This window comes from Anopheles funestus, chromosome 2RL (genome assembly GCF_943734845.2).
Source record: "Anopheles funestus chromosome 2RL, idAnoFuneDA-416_04, whole genome shotgun sequence".
NCBI classification, from domain to species: domain Eukaryota; kingdom Metazoa; phylum Arthropoda; class Insecta; order Diptera; family Culicidae; genus Anopheles; species Anopheles funestus.
Window position 1 is genome coordinate 94,734,363 of NC_064598.1, and position 24,817 is coordinate 94,759,179.

A 24,817-nucleotide genomic window follows, 5' to 3' on the forward strand; every position below is an offset into this window, starting at 1 on the left:
GGGAAACAACAAGGGAAAAAAGAGTAAATAATAATCTATTGCTATAGGGTTAGCCCTTTTCTCGCTCTCGCTCGCTCGCTCGCTCTTTCTTTACAGCGCGCCGTTTCTTTACAAGGCGCTACAAAAGACTTCAACGATGGGTGAGCGTAGAAAAGGCGACGAACCCTCGCTTAATTTTGCACGTCACAGCAGAATGAACGGGGGAATTGGTTGTTTATTTACAAAATAAACCAAAATCAACTTAATATTTATTACCGTGCCATGTACTGACGCATAAATGACGGTGAAGTGGTTTTGTGATATTTTCCTCGCGAAGCTACGGTACGAACAGGGAAAACGTGTAAGATGACAACCTATTACCTATGCATTGGGCAGCAGGCGCAGGCCACTACCCTAGTTCATGGGGACTAGCAACAAAAAAAGGGAACCGTAACAGTGAAGGGAAAGCATGTATGTGTGTGTGTTGGGGGGGGGGCCATATTACATACCACACTGCATGGGGGCTAGAGATTAGTGTCAGCTTCTCATGAGTTCAAGGAGGGCCCAGAACTATCAGAGCAGTCGAGCAAAAGTGAGAAATGTGTGCGCGCACACGGTAAGAAATATCGAAACCACTCGGTGGACAAAACCATACGGGGAAAACGAAACCCTCGAAAGTTGGGAACGATTCGTTGAGGGAATCGGTTTCGCGCTGGTATGCGTCTCCGAGTGGTGGTGTGCCTCGTGTCATGGTGTGAAGCTGCGAAGGAAACGCAAGGTTTTTTGAAGCATTGGCCAAACTACCTGCCCGCAAGAAAAGAACGCACAAACGTACCACCACCGTGAAACACCGATCACCGATCGTATGCGAATGTGAGCGAAAGGAGAGAAAAGCTGTGTTTTTCTAATGTTTGTATTACGTGCTCGTTTATAGTAAGCCGTCCTGCCGTTTGCCCCGTGGTAAAGAAGACAACGAGCTTCGCTCATTATTTTTTTTTCTTTACCCATACCGAAAAGCAACAGAACGCAAGGAATCGGGCTGTAGGTGCGAAAGAGAAAAGCAAAGCACTGAAGAGCGAAGGCATCGATAAAGCAAAAAAAAAACAAGGGTGGTTTTGGAATGTGTACGAGAAGATGGAGTGGTTTTCTCATGGCATGCCTATGCCCGGGGAGTGCTCGAAAGGCACACAAAACACCGGTGTATACAGCATCATCGACACTATGCTGAATCACGTTTTTTATGGTGGCGCAACAGAGAGTCTCCGTTTTGCCCCTGCAGACTTAGACATTTAAGGGTGCGAGAGAAAGAGAACTGACCCACCCCCCTCTCGTCTTCTCCCCCCCCCCCCCCCCCCCTCGAGGCCTGAGCCTAGTGGTCCAGTGTGAAGGGTTTCTTGGTGGCGCGTGTGTGTGTGTTTGTGCACCACTCTAAACACAGATACAGGTTACCGGGAGACCAGGTGATTTCACGGCGAGGGGCATGAATAATTAAGCATAAGGTGGAAACTCATGACTCCACACCAATGAAAGCGCACACCGGCAGCAACAGGGTAACTGTGTGTGCGCGGGGGCCTTGTGCGCGTGTAGATGTGCGTGGATGCGTACATTCCAGTATCACTAACACCGATCCACCAGGATTGGGTAGTGTTGTATCCGGACATGCGTGTTTCATTGCAAAAATAAAAAAAAACCGAACCTCACTAGAAGGCAAAGCTAAAAGAGAGGAAAGATAAAGCAAGAAAGAGAGGAAAGCACACAAACAATAATAACAACAGCAGCGGCAGGAGGAGAAAAAAAAGTGGGAAAACAATTCCTTCGTATCGAAAGGAGAAAATCTCGCTGACCCGCGCTCGTTCAAGAATGTGTAGGTTATGTGGCCATTCTTTTTTTTTAAGTTTTCTGTCCACTACCTTCACCTAACGCTTCACCCCCCGCTTGGGTTCCCTTCGTCATCTCCCCCTCTCTCTCCCTTCTCCTTTTCTCCACTGGTTCGTTAGGTCGTTCTTTCGCTATCTTTCTTTCCATCCATCCTTTCTTCCTCGCTCCCCCCTTTTTCCATGGATGGTCCGTACGGGCCACAGGAACAGCAAGAAAGAATGCCATAAGCGAGATGAACACAGCCAACATAAAGGAGGAAGCGAAGATAATATGCATCATAAAATCGAGTTTCGTTTCGAGCAGCTTGTCCCACTCGAAGCTTATTTTTCTCGATCTTACGTTTAAGTTTTTCTCTCCCTCTCTCTCTATCTCTCTGCTCTCTTTTACTGTTTTCCCTATTTCCTTCTTTCTTTCTCATTCGTACTCTTTCTCTGTCTGTTGGTTAGCGGCGTTAAAAAGTATTTATATATTAAAAATATGATGATGAAGTGAATACCTGTATCTCTTAATATAGAAATGCTGGTCGCCGTCGTCGGTCGCGCAAAACCACGATTTGCGATGAAGCGAAGAATCGCTCTCTCTCTCTTTCTCTCTCTCTCTCTCTATCCCCGTCCCAGGGTACAGGACGACGTAAAAGGCAAGAACGAGTTTACGGACACAGAAAAGATTGCGCGGGCTCAACATCGCATGCTATCGTATTTTATTTTTCTTCTCAAGTTGCCTTAGTGTATGTTTGTGTGAGCATGCCCTTACGATCGAAACCAAACCAAATGTGTCCGTGTGTTGGTAACGATTGTCTTCAACCCTCCCTTCATTCCGCTTGTAGCAGCAAAGTTCAAACCAACAGAACCGGGCCCAGAACGGTCTTGGGGATCAGATTTAAGAAGAAGCAGCGGTACGTAAGGATGGAAAGAACCTCCCCCCCACCCCCTTCCCGGTGGGGTGAGGGACTATTGCTCCGGCTGCGGCCGTGTGTTTGGACACAGCGACCCGCTCGCACTACGCCAACCATCTGCGAAGGAATGCGAGGGAAGCGAACGAAAGAAGGAAAGAAAACAAAAATCACCATCGTACCTCCAACGGATTGAGCATGGGCACTGTGGCGCAGCATCACACCGGGGCCCATTGGTTTTGTGCTGCTTTGGTTGTCTAGCCGCGAGCGAAACAAGTTTCCAGCTATTTCGAAATTATTATGCGCCCGTTTCATAGTTGCATTATCTTGCGCTTCGGCCGGGCCCCGCTGGACATGGACATGTTCTGCGCGCACCGAAATGTGGCTTGATATTTCGTTCGCATGACTTTTTACATATTTCGCATTGTGCTCATAATTTGCTTGGAGTGAAAGAGCAGCGTGCAGTAAATTTGCAAACCCAGTACCAATATGATAGAATGCTTTTAAAAACCGATTGTTTGGTGCAACAGAGCTAAAGTCATAATAATTAATATTCGATTATCTTTATTGTAATTAAATGATAATTAATATTACGCAAAATAAGAAAAAGAAAGTTCTCGTAAGTAAAAGGTTTGGTGTTATTTATCTCCAATAACAACAAAAAAATCAGTTTTTGTTTGACCCAATGGTACTTTTGCCTATTGGCGTTTACAGCAATCAAACGCTATCGCGAGTTCATGGTTCGTGTTCGTACGACGCGTAGAGAAAGGGCAAACTTCCTCGTGAACGTGTGTTAAGGTAAGGGAAGGGCGATATGTTGTTGAGCAAGGGGAAGCTGACTAAGCGAATCTTGACATACCACACCGAAGGGGGGACACACACAACGGCAAACGATCGTAGAATGAACGTTCAGAAGAAGGGAATGGAAAAATTAGACACACCAAAAAAAAATCTATCGCCAGTGTGTGCGTGTACCGCGTGTAGCCATATTTGTAGCTTGCCCAGACGACAACCAAACCAAAGATGAGATGGTTGTCTTGTTTACTATAATTATAATTGTATGCTTTGCTGCATTCTGCACTACACCGAAATAAAGACTCTAACACGAGATTAATTAAGTTAATTTAAATCACAGGCAAAATAAAGTCCTTGCACGATCGCAGAATATTCTACAAGATCTGGCATTTCTGGAGATGGGAGATACCCGGCTTAGGCCATCAAGGGCCAGGATTCTGGTGTCACTATTCCTTCGATTTTCATTAAGCTTATAACTCCTCTCTCTAAAAAAAACCCTTCCAGATCATCCTATTACCTTCACCGTTCCTTAGACATGATACTCCTGAAGTACTTTCTCCAATCAACTCCAAAAACAAACCCTCAGTATTCGGTTACAAGAGCTTGAATTTTAATTCACTATATCCAGAGAATTGGGGTTTTTAATTCTCCATAAGCTATTGGATGCTCCTCAATAAGCTTAAGTCAATGTTTGACTTGCCTAGGAGACGGTGACAACTAGTTCGATCGGAAGATCTGAAGGGCTTCCTGAATCTTGAGTTCTTCTTAACTGATCGATGATGATCCATCGCTTGCGCCAGGGTGGTCTACCACTTATAAAAGTGTTTTTACTTTGAGAAGGATTATTTCAACTGCTGCCATGCTTGTAATATTAGCGACAGCCTTAAGGGATTCATCGTTCTTGTACATCACCAACTTTCAAATTTTGGATTCACAAAGGATGTGTGGATTTCAACTAAATTGAATTCTATGACATCGTGCCAACTATATTAAGAAATTAGTTAAGAAAACGCGAATATCCAGTGTGATTAAAATATTTTTCGTTTTTGGTTTCTTTCCAGATTCTAACTCGAATGTCCCGAAGTTAAAGTTCTTTTCACTACGAAGTTGCGTCTAACGACAGTGCTCAATCAACATCAAGTTAAACTTTGTGCGTACATAGAGGTGGTGGAAATAGAGTGGCGCAGATGTGCTTTTGCAACGGTTAATCGTCGCGTGTGATAGTGCATGTTGGCTGAGATGACAGAAGCCACACCGTGTGGGTGTCTACAGTAGTGAATTGCATCCGGGCGATACAATTCCCATATGGCAGGCAGTATGACACACAGTACGCTTAGCCAATGTAACAAATTTCATCGGTTCAACAACATGTTGGCAATATTATGACGCACCAGACTAGTAAACGATTAAAGGTGCCTAGTGGTGCCTATTCCCGACGTGTCATCCCATAGGACACCAAGCTGGCAGTGAGTGAAACGCCACAACCATCGCGAGAGGAAAGTTTTTTGTACGGGGGCAAAAGGTAAAAGTGGCCCCCTCGGTAGCGAAAAGTTTTAGCAAAAAGTGAGAAAAATGTATTGTGCCAGTATTATGAATATCATCTGTTGGCTGGTGGTGGTGACGTTAGGGTTGCTGGCCGCAGCAGCCCTCGAGCAGGTCGGAGCACACAGCCCCGGACCAGGGCCCGGACCGGGTCCGGGCGTAGTGATCATGCCCCGGCGCCGTTCATCCAGCGACGGTGCGATGCAGTCACGGGCGGTGGAAACGCGCGTCCAGTTCAACGTGTTTGAGAACGAACCGAAGGGTACGGTGGTGGGATACATTCCCACCAAGCCTGGCTTTACCTATCGCTTCAATGAACCACCGCGAGAGTTCATACTCGATGCGAATACGGGCGAGATCAAAACGAACGCCATTCTCGACCGGGAAGCGTTACGGGCTGACCGTTACGATTTGGTCATACTTTCCAGCCAACCAACGTACCCGATCGAGGTACGCATCACGGTGCTGGACGTGAACGATAATGCGCCGGAGTTCCCGGAGCCGACGATCGCTGTCTCCTTTTCCGAGAGTGCCATCACCGGTACGAGGCTGTTGCTGGATGCGGCCACCGATAGTGATGCGGGCGAGAATGGAGTTACGGACGATTATCGAATTATCGCAGGAAATCATGATGAAAAGTTTCGGCTTGCCGTTACAACTAGCCCGAACGGGGACGTCTACTATCTGCATCTCGAGACAACGGGCAAGCTGGATCGTGAAAGTCGCGGCTTTTACGCACTCAACATTTCGGCCCGTGATGGCGGTGAACCGGCACGTTACGGTTACCTGCGCGTAAATGTAACGATTCTGGACGTAAATGACAATCCACCAATTTTCGACCACAGTGACTACATTGTGTCGCTAAACGAGAGCGTTCTGCCCGGGACGCCCGTTTTGCAGGTGATGGCATCGGACAGTGATCTGGGCGATAATAGCAAAATCACCTACTACTTGGCTGATGCCGAAACACAGTTTACCGTCGATCCGGAAACGGGTGTTATTGCGACGACGGAGCAACTGACCTGCCCGCATCAGAACTGTCACGAAGGGGGCCGAAGTTGCCCCAAAAGCTGTGTCTTTACCGTGTTTGCACGGGACCATGGTACGCCGCGCCAGGACGGCCGTACGTACGTCACCGTGAATCTGGTCGACACGAACGATCACGATCCGGTGATACGCTTTCAGTACTTCCCACCGACCGGTAGGTTCGCGACGGTGGACGAAAACGCCGCCAACGGATCGGTGGTAGCGGCCGTTTCGGTGGTAGACGCGGACGAAGGACTGAACGGTGACACCAGCCTGCGCATTGTGGCCGGCAACGATTTGCAGCACTTTCGGTTGGAGAAATCACCCAGCTTTTATATCGTGCGTGTCAACGGTGTGCTTGATAGGGAGGAAATTGGCAAATACAATCTAACGGTGGTGGCGATCGATCGGGGCGTACCGCCCCGTACGGCAACTGCCCATCTCATCATACACGTCAACGATGTGAACGATCACGAGCCGGTGTTTGAGAAATCGGAATATTCGGCCGTGCTCAGTGAGCTTGCACCGCCCGGTACGTACGTGGCAAGCATTACCGCAACGGACGAAGACACTGGGGTAAATGCACAAATTTTCTACGACTTTGTGGCGGGCAATAAGGATCAGTGGTTCCAGATCGATCCCGCGTCCGGACTCATTACGACGCGTGCACCACTCGATCGTGAGGTGCTCGGACATGTGGAGCTCAGTATCTCTGCCCGGGACGGTGGTCCCAATCCGAAATGGGCCCACACCCAGCTGAAGGTAACGATTCTGGATGAAAACGATGAGGCGCCTGCCTTCGCGCAACCCTTGCTCAATGTAACGCTCAGCGAAACATCACCGCCACGTACGGTTGTTGTCTCGCTAGCAGCGGTCGATCACGATCAAGGCACCAATGGAAGCGTTACGTACACGTTCCATCCGAGTGTGGAGCGCAATTACCCGAGTACCTTCGAGCTGGATTCACTGTCGGGACAGATCTCCACGCGCCGTTCGCTCGATCGTGAACAGATCGCGTCGTACACGCTGGTTGTGATCGCCCGTGACCATGGTTCACCGCCCCAGTCATCCAGTGCGACCGTTCGTATCACTATCGCGGATGCTAACGATAACGATCCCGAGTTGTATCCGCGCGCATTCTTCGTGCCGGTAAGTGAAACCGCTCCGGAAGGAACGCTGGTCGTACGGTTGACCGCTATCGATCGCGACGAGGGCGAAAATGCGATCGTGCAGTATGAGTTGGTTAGTAGTCCAACAACGGATGCAGCACTGTTTGCCATTAATGGGACAACTGGCGCACTAACGCTGCGCTCAAGTTTAGCAAAGTCGTCCAAGCCGGTTCACCGTGTGGTTGTTAGCTGTAAGGATAGTGGAGGTCGTCGCGCTGCTCAGGACGCTGTTGTGGAGGTGGTTAAGGAGTCGCTCGTGGAAGAGATTAGTTTCGATGCACCGATCGTCACCGGGTATGACTTTCGGCTGCTCGAAGACAATGGACGCGATCGTCGCCAGAAGACGACACAAGAGCGAGAGGTAGGCCAGGTACGCGCCAGATGGGCCACCGGTTCATCTCCGGGAGCATCAAACGTCGTGTTCTCGATCGTGCGTGGTGATGCCGCCGGTAGTTTTCGCATTCACGAGCGCACGGGTGTCATCAGCACCAGACAGCACATCGATCGGGAACAGTACGCATTCTATCGGCTCACAGTGGCAGCACGCAATGGGCTCGCATACGGCGAGACGACGGTAAACATCACGGTGGTGGATGTGAACGACAATGCGCCCACCTTTCTGTACGAGCACGATGAGATTCGTCTGCCGGAAAATGCAGCCGTCGGGCAGGAGGTGTATGTGGCGAAAGCGAAGGATGCGGACACCGGTCCGAACAGTCAGGTGCGTTTCGGGCTGAGCAGCAATCCGGAAAATTTGTTCCGCGTCGCCGAATCGAGCGGTGTGATTTACCTGAATCGTTCGATCGGTGTCGAACCGGGCACGGTACTGTCGCTGGAGATTAGTGCGACGGACGGTGGTAATCCACCGCTGACGACACGCACCACCGTACAGGTTACGGTGGAGGACGTGAACGATCATACGCCCGTGTTCGATCACACCTCGTACGAAACTTCGTTGCTCGAATCGATGCCGGTGAATTCGCGCTTTTTCGCACTGGCCGCATCCGATGCGGATGTGGGACCGAACGGTCGCATCTCGTACACGATCGTGGAAGGTAATGTGGATGGGAAGTTTGGCATCTTTCCCGATGGTTATCTGTTCGTGCGCAGTGCGCTGGATCGCGAGGAGCGTGATTACTACGCGCTGACGGTGGCGTGCGCTGACGAAGGTTCACCGGTGCCGCGCAGTTCCTCCGTACCGGTGATCGTGCACGTCATCGATGAGAATGATAATGCGCCACAGTTTACGAACGGTACGTTCGTGTTCAGTGTGCCCGAAAATGAACCACCGGACACGTTTGTGGGCAAGCTGACGGCAATCGATCGTGACATTGGGCGAAATGCGGAGCTTATCTACACACTTTCATCGACGCCCTCGTCGGCATCGCTAGCATCGCCGGCCGGCAAGGATCACGAGGAAGACTTTAGCATCGATTCACGGAACGGGTTCATCCGGACACGTCGTTCATTCGATCGGGAAGCGCTTGGCGGACAGAACTTTCTCGCCCTAGAGGCAACGGTTTCGGACAATGGTGTTGTGCGGTTGCGTGATCGCGTTAAGATTAAAGTATTCATCACGGACGTGAATGATAATGCGCCGGTATTTGTGCGGGCACCCTACCGGGTGCAAATATCCGAAGGGGCCACCATTGGGACGCAGCTTGTGCGCGTTTACACGCACGATGCGGACGAAGGATTAAATGGTGATGTGTTTTACTACATTGCCGAAGGAAATCGTGCGGAGCGTTTCACTATCGATGATTCTACCGGGCAAATTACGCTGGCACGGGCACTCGATCGCGAAACGACCGCTGCCTATCAGCTCACGGTGGTGGCACATGATGCATCGAAGCAACATCGGTTGAGCGCTTCCACCACCGTTACGATCGAGGTGCTGGATGAGAACGATGATGCACCCGAGTTCACCCAAACACTTAGCCAAATCGCGATCGTTGAAACGACACCGATCGGTACGGAGCTGATGCGTTTCCGTGCGACCGATCTCGATCTCGGTGCAAACGCGCAGATTGCTTTCTCCATCGCGGCCGGCAACAGGCGGGACACGTTCCACATCGACGCACTGTCCGGTGCGCTTTACCTTCACCGGAGTCTCGATTACGAGGATACGCAAAGCTACTCACTCAACATCTCAGCCGCGGACGGTGGAAATCCACGGCTTTCCACCACGATTCTGTTTGCGGTGAATGTGATCGATGCTAACGATAATCCGCCCGCCTTTCCGAACACGGCGATCGTGCGCCAAATTCGCGAAGGCATACCGCTTAACACACCGATCGTTACCATCACGGCGGAAGATCCCGACTCGGGATTAAATGGGAAGGTGCGGTACGAAATCGCCCATCAAGATCCGCAGGATGGTGACGGTGAGCGACACTTTGGCATTAATCCGACGACGGGCGTTATTCACACGCTGCACCTGATCGATCGGGAAGCGATCGATACGTACCGGTTAACCGTGCTGGCCACCGATCAAGCGGCCCCGCCCGCACAGCGACTTTCGGCGGAAAAGCTTGTCACCGTGATTGTGGAGGATGTGAACGATAATGCACCTGTGTTCGTATCGATGAATGCCGCCATCTTACCGTTGCGAGATAGTGCCATTACGGAGATAATGCGCATACACGCGCTGGATGCGGATTCGAGTTCGAACGGCCTCGTCACTTATGAGATGATCGGAGGCAATATGGAACTGTTCCAGCTACATCGTACTACCGGTGTGATAACTCTACGCAAATCGATCTCCAAACCCGACACCCGTTATCAACTGTCCGTACGGGCGACCGATGAAGCGGTACAGGCGGAGCGTAAAAGCAGCGACGCTTACATTACCGTGCTTACGACCGGTGGTACAAACAGTGGTAGTGGAGGGCCCGTGTTCGCCAAAAAGGACCTTTCCGGTAGTGTATCGGAGAACGAACCAATAGGCACGAGCATTTTAACGGTTTCGGCTTATCTTAACTCCGTTTCGGACATCGAGTACTACGTTACGAACGTAACGTCGGGTGTTAATGGGCGACAGGTCAATCGGCTTTTCGACATCGACACCAAGCTGGGCATTCTGTCGACTGCCGCCGAGCTTGATCGTGAAGCCGGCATCGAGCATTACGACGTGGAGGTGTACGCGGTTGCCGTCGGTGCGGTCCCCAGAACAACCAGCACCCGGGTAAGTAGCTATTGTATTGCCGCGATAGCGGTGTGTGAGAACGACCGGATAAGATAGTATCTTCTGCAAGCACACCTACACCAGAAGTGTGAATATGTATCTTAATGGGGCCCTAGCTCTCGGGCTGTGTGTGATAGAGAAATTACGCTCTAATTAAATCAACCTACCACCAAATCACTATTTGACAAGCGAACCATCGTAAGCTCGTAAAAAGCAACAAAAAACGCACCCCCTTCAAATGCTAATGTTTTGCCTTATCTGCGTCTCATCTTACGGGTTGAACTTTACGAACCTTCACATTTATTCGTACATTTGATAGCTTTGGTCAGCGGGCGAATCGCTATTTACGATGGGTTCGTTTTTTTTTGTTTGCCGAGTGAACAGAGCTTTTTTTATTCCCACCGGCCCTTGCTTTACTCCCACTAACTTGCCAAATACTGCTTGATGGTGTACTCGATAAGCGCGAACACCTTCCAAACACTCTCATTTTAGAAGATACTGTGGGAGATGTGTCCCGCCACCCGCAGTGACTTCTTTGGTATTCCAATTGGGGGGTTTTGAAAGTTGATTTAATAAACCAAGGTGCGTTAGATAGGTAAGTCCGTAAACCTTCGCTAGTTGAGGAATAAACTAGTGCCAAAAAAAAAACAAAGTTTGCGTGACTCATGAATTATACAGTTCCACTACTAGAGATAAATGAAGATTAATTTTTGGTCCATCCCATCTATAAATGTTGAAGCTTATGAGCATCACCACTAACTGTTACCTGTTAAGAATGAAACCACTCTATTTCACCGTCAAAATGTGGTCAGAAACCAAGCGCCGAATCATACAAATTTGCTTGATCGAACAAGAGAGTTCGATGCGTGTATAAACGACGAACCTGGTCGACAAATCGGATCGAATATAAAACCCTTTGCTGCTTTCACATATACACACACAGCACTAAAAGCAACCATTTTCTTTGGCACTTTTGGAGTAAAACATATTGTATATATGAAGACAAAATGACTAGCTGCCTTATATTTACGATCGCTTCTAGGCAAGTATTATGATGCGAGATTATAGGTGTATATTTTTTTTTTGTTTTGCGCTGAAAGAATACTTAAAAAATATACCCTTTTTAGTCGGTTTTTTTGAGTTTCTGCCCTGTAGGGGATGTAATTTCAATACTGCATTTTTTTGTTGTTGCTTCTTTAACTATGCGCTTTTTATCATAATGTGCTACACAAGTGCAGCACACACAGATGGACGGCTTCCTTTCACTCTTCTGGTGCGTTGTGTTTTGTTCTAGCACCAGACAAAGGCGGCTAAAGATGGTTGCGATTGGCCGATGGGAATGCATTTTTACGATCTTTTCAGCACAACTTGTTGTGTTGCTTTTTTCTGCTGCTCTGCAAAAGAGTAGCGAATGCGAACACACACGAACAAAAATTGTGTGCAAAAGCAGGAATCGAATACAGCATTTTAAATAAATTATTTAATTACCCAATATTATGCTTTTTCGAATATAAAAAAATAAAAGGTAGGAAGCACCACACAAAATGTTTAGGAAATATGAATAGTACAAAGTAAACCATTTGTGTAAAAATCACGAAAGATTCTTTCCATATAACAAAACCTTATAACCACATAACACATAACTTCAAACACCGTTACTCATGCCACATTTATTCAGCAGCAGCCCGGGTACGATCGACCATCAAGCACTCGATCATTACTCCTGAACTAATTTCGATCACTCCAGCAAACCAATGAACAGGGAGAAAAAAACATCCAACTTTGGCCAGGAAAAAAAACACACACACCTAACGCCAACAACCACGCCATGATGTGTGCTCAATTTTACGAATTTTACCGAAATGAATCAACTGAGCTGAACAGATTGAATGGCGGAAGATTCATCTGCGAACATTAGCGTACGGGCGCGCACTTGGTGTTTTTGGGCAACAGACACATAACATTAATAAGCATTCGATTCGTTTATGATTGAAATCTGTTGAAGAAGCAGCAACAGCAACAGCCGCTAGCCAGGAACTCGTGTCTCGATCTGTAGTAATTATCGTTTGTTTTTGGTAAACGGTGCTCAATTTGAATAATTTAAGCAAAACTTTTCTTCCCAGTTTCCACGACTTTGGTAAATATGCGCAGGCACACACATATACAGGCACACAGGATGGAAATTGCAAAATGGACAAACAATCAGCATTTTCAATCCACAATGCCAGAATGTAGCAGATGGTTTTCTGATCATGGTTTTCCTATTTCTAACAATTTTGGCTATATTTGAGATACAGTGACTGATACATTGACATGCAAACAATATTTTAAAAGTATATAAACTTCTTTGGAAACTATCTCGTCTAACGCAGATCGTTGTTCCTCTGTTGCGACCAGCAAAAGCAGTATTTGTACTTACTTTCGCGATTTTCCTGTTACATCACCAAAAAGACGTCAGCCATTCGCGGCATTCATTTCGTGTTCTCTTTCTTTTTCCTCTCTAAAATTGATACACAAAACAACTCCTACCCCGAGTCGTGGATCGTACAAGTTGCGGCTGCTAACGACTGCCTAATCATCGATAAATTCAAACCTCAAAATTTGCTCGAACCGTACGATGAAGACAGTTTAATCATGTTTTCCACCTATACTTTCTTCCCTATACCTTCGAATTGGGTAGGAGCATCTTTTCGACATCGATTGCAGTGAAGGGCCGTTTCGCCGTTTGTGCTTTATGTCTTGATGCTGTCTTGATGCGGAAACAATGTTTCTTCCTGCCATACTTCAATGTTTAAATCACCGATAGAAAGTGTGCGATTTGTGGCTTGTAAATTACATTCGAACTTTCCGCTACAAATGTCATCGCTAATCAATCTCTTTTGGAAATTGGTAGTGATTGATGGGAAACCTGCAGAAATTGGTGGAAAGCTGGAGAGAAAAATTATTTTATTGTCAGCAGAAAAAGAATCGATTTCGTTGAGAAAAAAGAAACTCCAAAAGAGTAGATTTTCAAATATGAATATTTTGTGCATAAAAGAACTAAGCACTTTATGTGTTTTCTAAAGGCTAAATAGAAGATCTTCGATTTTGTGGCTGCATCTTCGAACTGACCAAGAGAAGCTCCCGTAAAGTAATAGTTTAAGATACGTTCTTCGTTACCACCCATCTCCACGGACGATCGACGTTGCTTGAGGCTACGAGTGAATGAGGTCCTTTATAAAACGTGTTCTTCACTTCGTTCGACTCTCAAAACCAACTTGCCATCCACCAAACAAGTAAAGAAACGAGTGAAGAATAATTTTCTACCACGCTCAGAACAGAATGGACCACGACTAGTAATTTTGGGTTATTCAATTTTGCAGCTATCCCATGAGGAACTTTGGATTTTTGGTTTTTCGAACACGATCGTCCATAATCCTAACCGAACGGGAACTTACTAACACACTACAATAGACTTCCAGAATAAGGAGAGGGTTGTTTAGTTCGTGATTTAATTAAAATTATCCAGCTAGACTGGCTGAAAGCTAGTTCTTACGCTGCTCAACTCAGCGGACGCGTTCCAGGGGTGGGATAAAAAGACGACATGTTTGCGACATCGAGTCGACAAATCGTGGGATGCGAGTATCAATAACTCAAATTAGCATAAATGGAAACGACGGGGCAGCAAAACACTCGATTGAAGGCATTCGAAAAAAAAACCCCATTCACAGACTCCAGCAAAGTGCAGGAAGCAAAGAACGTAACAACATGCACAAAAAGGCTGTGGAAACTGTCTGAAGCATCGTGGTGCGACGTTGGCGCGATTGTGAGTAGACACGATGAAACAAAAAAAAAAAACGGCGGCTTCTTGGCTTTCTGGATAGCCACGATTTTCACCACCGAGTTGCACGTAACGCTTAAAATTGAAAGTATGTACCTTTAATTGAAATGTATGTATTTTTCTGTGCTGCTGCCTCACCACGGTACGGTGAGTGAAAGTTGCCAACCGGCTCGGGCTATCGTACCGGCAGACATCAACTGGTCTGGGATTGTACAGTCTAACGATTGACGGCTTTAGTGATACGATTACTCAAACCTTTTGCTGGAAAGTGCGCTCTATCCTTTCGGAATTGATACTTTTCACTGCCGCCCTTTACGTAGAGGGATTTTTTGTTGTTTGCTTCGTGTATGAGCGTTCCAGCATCCGGGTGTGTAATGTCATATTTTCCGGTACCGCGACAAGCTCCGGCCGTAAGATGGTTTTTGGATAGAAACTTTGACGTTGAAGGAAATCCGTCTCTAGTATCCAATTTAAACTCCTTATATTGAAGCGTAGAATTCAGAAGTTTGGGAATATTTTAGGAGACTTACGGATATGACGCGAGTTCATGGTTTAGAGTAATTTAACTCTTGTAGGGAACATCTCTGTGTGTTTCACTTGGTATATAACATTTTGCCATTTCTGTAGTAATTTGTTGTACAGTGCAGTGTCTCGCAGGAATCATTGCTGTTATTGACCCTTTTGCAGTCTTTGCTCTGGCCATTTACTCTGTTACTAACTAACAGAGGAAAAGCAACAACAACAAAAACCGAACCGTGCAGAATCTTAGCAGGTCAGGCGAGACACTTTTAGAGCTTTCGGTGTTACTACTTGGGGTTGTGCGTCCCAAAGGTTTTGTGTGTATCTTTCTAAATGTAACTCCTAATTCGCTCTTTCTCTCTATCTCCTTTAAAGTCGTCTCGTTTTCCCCTCGTTCACTTATTCTCGCACGGTTCATTCGTTTTACTTACGTAAGGGAAAGAAATAAAAGAACCCCCCCAGCCCCCCCCATTCCAACCCTTGGCCGCGCGCGCGCATAGACCGACTAATGCATGACGAGAATCGGCGCTACAAGTTCGCCGTGTGTTGTTTTTTTTTTTGGACTCCTTCAACGGTCCTCGTTGCCGTCTCCGCCGTTTCGTTGCGTTTTTTTTTTGGTTTTATTCCCTACCAAAAGGAATTTCAATTCGCAAGCTGTGGTCCATTTTATGCTTTTACGTTTTCTCTTCCCTATCTTGGTCCGGTATCTTTCGAAATTCCCTCAACAACTCGACGCATTCTCCTAACCGCGACAGTATTAACGACGATGAGTGATGGCGTGTCGCCCCATTCGACATGGCTACCCTCTCTGGTTGCCCCGCTTCTTTTTTTTGCACCGGGAACATCCCCATTCCCTTGTGCCCCTGGGCCCGCTGGTACGATGCGTTGATGGTGGTCAAACGCATTCGCTACCATCATCGCTCATCGTTTTAATTCTCGGAATAATTAACCATCCAGAAAGACAGAAGACGACGATCATTGGCACGAACACACACACACATGCACGTGCTTTTTGGCGGCGATGGTGGTTGATTCTTACGTGCACTTAAATTTGCACTCCACACTGCTTTGTAATAACCGTCGCCCCGGCACTGTGCGATACCAGAATCGCGACCAGGTTGCGATACTTTTGATGTTTTCAAGTGAATGTGAGCCTTTTTTGTTTGCTTCTTAACGCCGACCCAAAGGGGACAGCAGGTTTTGCACCAACGGAAACGGTATTTCCATTTATCTTTGCTCAACCGATCGTCATGCTTTTGGATCGTTAAACATATACAATTTGGCATCTAATCGGCAACGCACGGGGAAATAGCGAACAGAGGAGAAAAAGCGACAAAGCGAGCAATGGCTCTTTTGACAATTTTTGTTTTTTTTTTGATCATTTTAAACGTTCTCATGGTTACGATCATTTGCTCTAAATCTTTCAAGAACGACATTACTGTAAGAAGTAATTTTCCCCACATACACGCATCCCATCATAATGTATTGTTCCCACCGATTCATATCACACGGTAGTTTTGTTCGAAGGTTCACTTCTGTTCTTAATTCTACAGACATTTCGGACGAAAAGGAAAAGAGTTCTCCATGGTAAAACAATGATCGTCATGTTTAGATCATGCAATATTTCCCCGCACAGGATGCTTGCTGCTTCATTATGTTCGTTTTAAGGCGACAACATGGCGACGGTCCTGTCGGTTCTTCTCCTTTCGTTTGTCATTTTTTATGGCATTGCTGGAGTTGTTTGAAAACTCACTTAAGAGAGCAGTACAATTTGAATAATTTTCACGCCTTGGGCTGGATATATAGTATTAATATTAACGTCTAATAGTAGAACGACTAATTGAGATACTAATAGCTAGTAGTAGAACATTTTCGACCATGTCTAATGAGAATATGCGAAAATGAAACAACTGTATGCGATAGATTAGAATCGCAGAAAAGAAAAGAGTTACCTCTTCAGGGGATCTCCTTGATCGTCAGTGACTTGAATGCATGGAAAGACACTATCAAAAAAATCTGTTAAATACCTTGGTAGATTCAATATGGGCGTTCTTCACTTTAGTGAGGTGTATGTTAATAATATTTCGTACAATTTATGGTGAATAGTATCAACTTTAAGTATCTTTGCAATAGAAATAGTCCCAACTATTCCGTAGGCAAATACGAGGATTGAGAAATCTCTTCGGCTATTCAAAAAAAAAATAAGCAAAACTTCAAACTTTTCGGCTCAAAAAAAACAAGGAGAGGAAGAAAGACTGAACAGTTGTGTGAGCGAAGGAGAGAAGGTTAATTGTCCTTAAAAATGTGTAATTGTTTCGATATTTTAGCAGCTTTAGAAACAAAACAGTAAAGCAAAATTTTTCGAGGCATCCTCTCCTCTCGGTTTTGCGTTTCTTGGTTGTTTGGCTCATTACCTCACATTCTGCTGCTGTGTGTGCTTGATCAACTGTGTGCACAAGTTTCGCTTGCGTCCACGGGGACGCGTATCAACCCGACCCCTTCGGACTCCCGGTCCGGATCACTGCAGCACTATGCAGATGAAGTGTGTAACCGGACCTTTGTTGCGGGTAAAGCCGGTCGTCCAACAGGTCGGCTTTGGTCGCGGTAAACATAAAATCGCGTAAGATGACGGTACGCAAACATTAAATTTCAGCCTCATTCGTCACTGGTGCATTTATCCTTCGTCCGGTTGTTTTTTTCTTCTTGTTGCTGACCCGAAGGGGACTTCCTACTCTCGCGCTGCACGCTTTGCCACTCGCACTCGCACATTGTGCCATTCGGCGTCATCACGCCGTACCATTTCTTCCTTACTGAAATCGTCTCTTTTTTTTGCTGTTTGTGGCAGTTATTGTTGCCGCACAGTTTTGGCCGATCCTGTTGTGGCACTTTAACATATTATATGCGTCTCTGTTTCACATCGGAGCACTCCGACACGACCATAACCACGGTTCGCCCGTACATCCATCCATCACAGCTACCGAACCCTTCGTTCTCTTGCTGCTTGATCATTTGCTGATTTATCATTGTGCCCCGTACACGATACTTGACGAGACAAACCTGCAAATCGTATCGCTTTGCCGGCAGTTTCATTCGCAATCATAAAAGTTTATTTTTACACTGCAACATTTGCATTTGTGCTGCAGCATTACGAAGGATTTTGGATAGTAAAAAGTCGATAGAACATACGAAAGGTTTTATTTAATTGTCCTAATATGAATATGTTATGATAAGCGAAAGATTCCTTCACAAGCTTCAAATTGATGTTCTAAATAAAAAGTTCAATAAAATAAAATAAAATAAATAGCTAAAAAATCTCATTTCATCAAACCTCCACTAGTGTTCGGTATTAGTAGAACTGTTACGAAGCATTTATAATCAGCATCCAACCAACTGCCAATAAATGGTGAAAAAGAGTGTGTGTAAAGAAGGTTTTTTATTGCTGCACTCTTTTATAAGGCACAGAGCAAAAAACCTGGAAAACACTTAAACGCTTAAAGGCGCAGCAAAGTGAGCGAATAATTTTCGCCAGACATTTTTACGAAGAGTCTTTACCAGAGTCGTAAAATAACCGTCAGGTCCGTAACGTGGACAGACCGGCAGGGATGCAGGCGAGATACGAATGCAATATGCTTAACGCGTGAGGAACGTTTTTAATACGCTCCGCGCGGCGCGGTTCGGAGCGCGTTGCCAAAAGACACAGTCGCGCAATGTCGCCCGGGTGCCACTGTTATTGCAGCCCTACATTATGCAGCCTTCGCAGACATTGTTGTAAGTGTCCGACCAGAGGCATTTCGGTTTATGTATCTGTAGCGTTTGGACACCTTTGCCTTGCGGATTTGTAGCGCGATCGTGTACGCACGAAATCCCAGAACCAGAATTGCGCATCTTCGTTCGATCGGCACTGAACTTTTGGTTCTTTTTTTCCCTCCTGTTGGCTTAGTCCGATTTGTTTACATTCCAATTCCGAAACAGATTTATATTGCTATTTTATTTGTGCTAACCAAAAAAAAAGAAGTCCAGAACAGCTAAATTAAGTTCAGGAGATGGAAATGCAAAGAAAAAAACCAACGTGTCGCTACTCGGTACCAATCAAAATACCAACGCATTACAAAGTTATTGCTCCGATCACGGGGAAACCTTCCAAGCCTTCCGATGCGTACTTACAGTTTTTGTTGGGTGATGCAAATGTACTTAGATTGTAAATAATTGATGGCCGCCGGTGAAAGGACATCATCAAATCGGTTTTAATCGTGACGGCTGTACAGTTCCAGCAATTTGTTGTGTATGAATTGAATTAAATATCTTCAATCCACAGAGCAGCGTTGTTGAAAATGCATTTGAATGTGATGTGAAATTAACGCGTTTTTTTGTGTTACTGTTCCCCGCGTACCCGCAAATGTTCTACTATCTTCCCGTCGTTAATATACACCTCTGTTGAGCCACTGTCGCTCGGTCGCTGTATGCACTTTAATAGTGATTAAATTTACCAATTCGTCCGTCTCTATTCTCTTCCGCTACAGATACGCGTCAATGTACTGGACAAGAACGACAGCCCGCCAAGGTTCCAGAACCTCCCGTTGGTATTCAGCGTGTCGGAAGATTTGGCCGTCGGCCAGACGGTGGCGCGCATCACCGCAACGGATCCCGATACGCTGGGAAAACTGGAGTACACACTGCTGGAAGGGGACGCACCCAAGTTCGCGCTGGAGCGGGAAACCGGTTTGCTAAAGCTGCGTGATACGCTCGACCGCGAGACGGAAGATTCGTACCGGTTGAAAGTCAGTGTGACGGACGGTATTCAGAGCACCGAAACTACGATCACTATTCAGGTAGGTTGCGAAGTGAAGTTTGACTGAACACACCAGCATCAAAATTCCACCACCGATCTCCCCCCGCCCCTTCCTTCCCACCTAACCAACCAAAACTCTTTCCGGCTAATGCGCATCGTCCTTAGTCCTATGGCAGCGAAATCAATGCTTTATTTCGGCCTGCCATCATCCTGCAATATTTTTTTAATTTTTTTTTTGGCAATGTCCAACCAGTTCAACCCCATCCGGACTCACGCGCTTGCGTTTGATTGATTACTGAAAAATCATAAAAGCTTTTCCGGCCGCTGTCGTTTCGGATGCCGCCCTTATACCGTTGCATGTTCGTATTTATTCGAAACACATTAAAAAAGATTCCTGCGACTCTTCGTCGCTACATTTTCCTGACCGTGTCTTGTTCTGCCCAACAAAACCGTACCGCAAACACGGCCGGCGGCGATGCACTTGATGCGAAGATGTAACTTAATCGCAAAAGTAATCTTTTTCTGTGCGGCCCAACGTTAAAAACGCATACCATTTTGCTGTGCATATTCATACGACCATGCCCCTCTACCCCCCGGGAGCAAAGTAGGAATCGCTTGATGCACGCACAACTGCATACACACGTTGGCCGGCTCAGATCACCAGATTGCGAGTTAATGGCACCGGCAATAACCAACTTGTCCCTTGCAGCAATCTATTTCCCCACACACACAAACCAGCAAAAAAGAGGGAAGAGATCTCTCTTGGGTGCGGTCAAAGGTTATAGCCCACAGCATTCCAGCGAACAAACGAGCCTGGGCTGCCTTTGCCTGTGTGTTACTTTCTCTTTCCCGTTCTATGTTGTGCCAAGTTTGTGTCTCTTTATCTCTTCTGTTGATTTTATAAAGTTCCAGATAGAACGAACGCGATCTCTACTTGAAAGTGTCTACTTTGGAGAATATAAACTTCAGGTATTTCTATTCCAGAGTAACATCTAAAAGTCCTGAGCATTACAGACAGCGAATTGAGAATGTCAAAGTCGAAGTTTCGGTACCCACAATGTAGTATTTGTCCGCAGAATCAAATTCTTCAAAACATTGGAAAATATAATTTAAAAAGTATACAGTTGTTGACTACTTCTGATATTCACTGGCAATTAAATATGGCGTACGTCAATTTCTTGGCGATATACTTCTACTTATGCATCTAGCTTACAAATTTACGCACACACCTAAAACCGCTTCAAGTGTGTATGAAGGTGTTTTCAAACTACCCCGTAAAGTGTGTACATAAACCGAAAACATATCCCCCAACTCCCCAGAGAACTTCGTAACTTTATCTTTCCGATCAGACAACAGACATTCGAATTCCTTCACAATTCGATCTTCGGCAGGTTTCTTCTCATTCCTGGATTGTTTCCGTTCTTTGGCTACGCTCCATTATATGCTTGCACATATGTTATCCTTTATTATTAAAGTATGATTGACATCACGAACCGAGCCGTTCCGTTGTCCCGGGTGAATATGAAATGTTCATTTGTCGATCCGTACGCACCTCTCGCATGCCTCTGTATTTCTCCACCGAAACCGATCAACTGACCACATTCAGCCTCTGCTTAATCATCCACGTTCTCCGTTCGCCACCTTTCGTGCCACATCTTCGACGCGAGTTCCACCCTTTGCATTCTGAGGCAATAATCAAATGGTTTACGAAATTTAAGTTCACCTCCCGATGTCTCCATGCGCAGCTCCATCGGAGTGTGTGAGTCATTTCTTTTTCCATGCCCAATACTGTCGGTTGAATTGTCCATTCCATTTAACGTTGTGTGTGACTTCGACAGATTTTATCTTGTTAAGTTCGTTTTGTACAATATGATCAAGATTAAGACTGTGGCAAAATAGTTACCCGATCATTGCTCGATTCGGGTCTGGATTAATTGACGATCGTTACTGCTGACAAGACAAGAGTTTTTAGAGCAACATCATTTATAGTTTTCTACATTACAAAACTTACTAAGAAAAGGTTAAATTTTAGACTAGTGTTCTTGTTGTTGGTAAAATAAGATCTCTTGAAACTGTTTCCAGCTCTCAACAGTACTTCCAAATTCATCCACGTATAGTGTATGTTAGATTGCTCTGGCGGTTGGGAAACATTCCACCGTATTTCGTAGCCGGGATAGAATGGGAAAGGGACCGAAACCATCGTGTACGGCAAATTAATGGACAGTCTCACAAAACGGGCCCTCCCATGGTTTGACAAACGTGCTTACCAGAGAATAGACAAAATGGAAATCTGGTAAAACATATCAATATAAGTCGTAGCCCGGTTCCACGGACACGGTAGTGAGGTGAAACGAAGCATACTCACAAAACTTGCCGCAGCCTTTTTTTTTGGCATTGAGCTACAAGTAGTGATGGGAAGTGAGGTGTGTTATTTCAGCTCGTTTTCTTTTCTCTAGCACTGGAGCACTGTTTGATTCTCTGGAGAAGGTGGTACCTGGATGAACGTGTGTGTTTGTTGTACTTTCGTACAAACGAGTATATTTGTCTATTTAAGGAACGTTGCGCTGTTCGGTTCCTGATCACACTGCTCCGCAAAGTATCTATTTCGGCGTTATACATTTCGTTTCTTACAAACAGATTTCTGATTCCGGCCTGTTAGCTATCATTCAACTAGGCTAGCAATCTCCCTCGAATATCCCCGTGTTTTTCCGTTGCTTTTTTGACATTCTCCCTTTACGTATTGTAGGAATACATAATTCGAAGAGAGATAGAGAGAGGGAGAAAGAAAAAAAACATGACCCAACATAGTCGTGTGCCTCGGACTGTGGAAGATGAAACGAATATTTAAATAAAGATTGTTCAAACCCCAAAACGACGTACCTGGCCAGCTCTAGCATCTCGTGCGGATTCGATAAAAGAGAAATTGTTTGCCTGAGCTCTGAGAAACCCGCCTGATAGGGGATACTAAACCGAAACGTCAAAGCTTGAAGTCTATCAATCGAATTTAAGTTCAGCTTCGAGTAGGTACGATTACCACACCTTGGGTACAAAAACTCCACAGAAATCCCACCAACTAACTTCTCGCTCTCTCTCTCTCTCTCTGTTTTTCTTCCCTTGTACATTTCTCCCTATTGAGCTCATCTATGATTCTATCTAATTTAAACAAAGAAATCTTAAATGAATCATTTATCCTTCACGGATTTCTACGACTTGGACGGCCGGTTACGATATCTGTTTTTTTGTTCTTCACCTTCACATTTCTCATTCTCCATTGCTCCGTGCGCGGTTTTTTGTGTGTGGTTGTTCTCTTCTTCCTTCGGTTTCTATACTCTCAACAATGACATACTTATATTTAATCACGACTGGGAATGATTTAATAAAAATAATCATAATCATAAATAAGCAGATGGAGATCAAAAGTGTTTTTGCTTTGCTTTGTTGTGTGCCCTGTTCGTGCTGTCCCTTCTGACGGTGACGGGGGGTGGGGGGGGGGGGGGGGGATCTTTCGATCTCGTGTGCACCACGGGACAAACGAATCCTATTCCCGGTTCCACTCCCATGATCCGGTTCTGCGGTAAAGTCAATGGTGTCATCCCCGCTCGGTAGAGAATCGAGATGGAGGATTTCGTTCGTGCGTCTTTCGAGCCGCACGCGTGTATATCTGTATGTGTGTGTGTCATAGAAAAATGTCGTTTCTGCTCCCTCAAAACGGGAGGGATAAGTGTAGCGGGCCCGCATAGTGCCAGCGCAACCGCAGCAGGGCATGTCGGTTGAATCGACGCGCTCATGCTCGAGAAAGATGAATCCCGGGAGAACACGTCTGTCATCGTCGTAACCGTCGCAGCTCGACTCAAGATCCACTTCTCTTTTAGGAATGACATACCCTTAGCATCCCAATTCCAAAAGAAAGCATCGATTTGACAGGCTAGATACGGACCACATCCACTCGAACCCTCTCTCTCTCTCTCCGCTCTAAAGTCCACCGATCTCCCCATGGTCCGTGTGTGCGTGCCCATACGTTTGACGGTGTGTGTGTGTGTGTGTGTGTGTTTTTAAGCAACACCAGAATGGCAATGCCCAACCATGGCAATGAACGCAGTGAAAGCCGAACGACTGAAACGTTAGACTCGCACGATACCACAAGCGACGAACCTTTCGCATGAAACAAATCGAATTAAGGCGCAACGAAAACCCTTTATATTGTCATCGCAGCGCAGGTCATATGGTAGGGCAATTTAGTGTGGGCTTCGTTAGGTCGACTGTCGGACCATCGGAATATTTCACAAAGATGAAAGACCAACGTTACAATGAGACGATCATCTATCCATCGTTTTCGGGGATGCACGCACAGGAAAGATGAAAGTATGAATCCCATTTCCAAGAGGCAATAACTATTCGCTAGCATAAAGAATACGAAACATCCATCAACATCATAGTATTTTCATTGTTTTCTTTCAAATTAGTTACATTTTTTTTCTTTATAAGAGTTTAAGTAGGATCAACTGTCATTCAAATATTTTTCGCTTTTAGCGTTATTACTCGCGAATTTAAAAAATCGTTCACTGGAAAATGAGTGTTATCGGACGTGTTAAGCTGTACTTTGCCATCAGGAAGCATTCTGCATCATATGATTTAATTATTCGATTACACCCCTTTCACCATACAGTACAGAAAAAAAATGAAAAACGATCGCCTACGCGGCATCAATTACTCATGATGCACCATATGGCAGATCATATAGCAATTTGATTTGCTGCCGTGCCGTAATTGCTACCGATAGGACTACGAAAACCAACGGAAAGACAGACGCCAAGACACTGAACCCCGAATCACTGCCCGGGCAGTGCCAATTTTTTTTCACTTTCACATCATTGTGTAATCTTCTTTCGCGTACGGTGCGATATGGAATGTGGATATGATGTACCGTAAGTAATTTCAATTGTTTGCTCTTTTTTTTCCTCCTAGGTTACCGATACGAACGACAATCCACCGGTATTTGCTGAGCCGGCCTATTCGTTCGACATTCCGGAGAACGCTATGCGCGGTTTTCACGTCGGTGTGATCGCCGCTACCGATCCGGACGTTGGGACTAATGCGGCCGTCACTTACACCGTCATATCGGACTGGGCAAACGATGTGTTCTCGCTGAACCCGCAGACGGGCATCTTTACACTAACAGCACGGCTCGATTACGAAGAGGTAGGTGGTTAATGTGCAATTATAT

General features: G+C 45.9%; 2 protein-coding genes across 7 annotated transcripts in view; one reads left to right on the forward strand and one right to left on the reverse strand.

The window, feature by feature from the left end:
• Positions 1–24,817, reverse strand: part of LOC125762817 (protein turtle) — a 94,916-nt gene that overhangs the window by 35,772 nt on the left and 34,327 nt on the right. The gene's annotated exons all lie outside the window — the stretch shown is intronic.
• Positions 1–24,817, forward strand: part of LOC125762811 (cadherin-related tumor suppressor) — a 49,324-nt gene that overhangs the window by 5,517 nt on the left and 18,990 nt on the right. The window contains exons 2-4 of the mRNA XM_049425311.1: positions 4,606–10,465; positions 19,325–19,633; positions 24,559–24,792. Coding sequence (XP_049281268.1) covers positions 5,117–10,465; positions 19,325–19,633; positions 24,559–24,792 — 5,892 coding nt within the window. The 5' untranslated portion in view covers positions 4,606–5,116. The remainder of the gene's footprint in view (positions 1–4,605; positions 10,466–19,324; positions 19,634–24,558; positions 24,793–24,817) is intronic.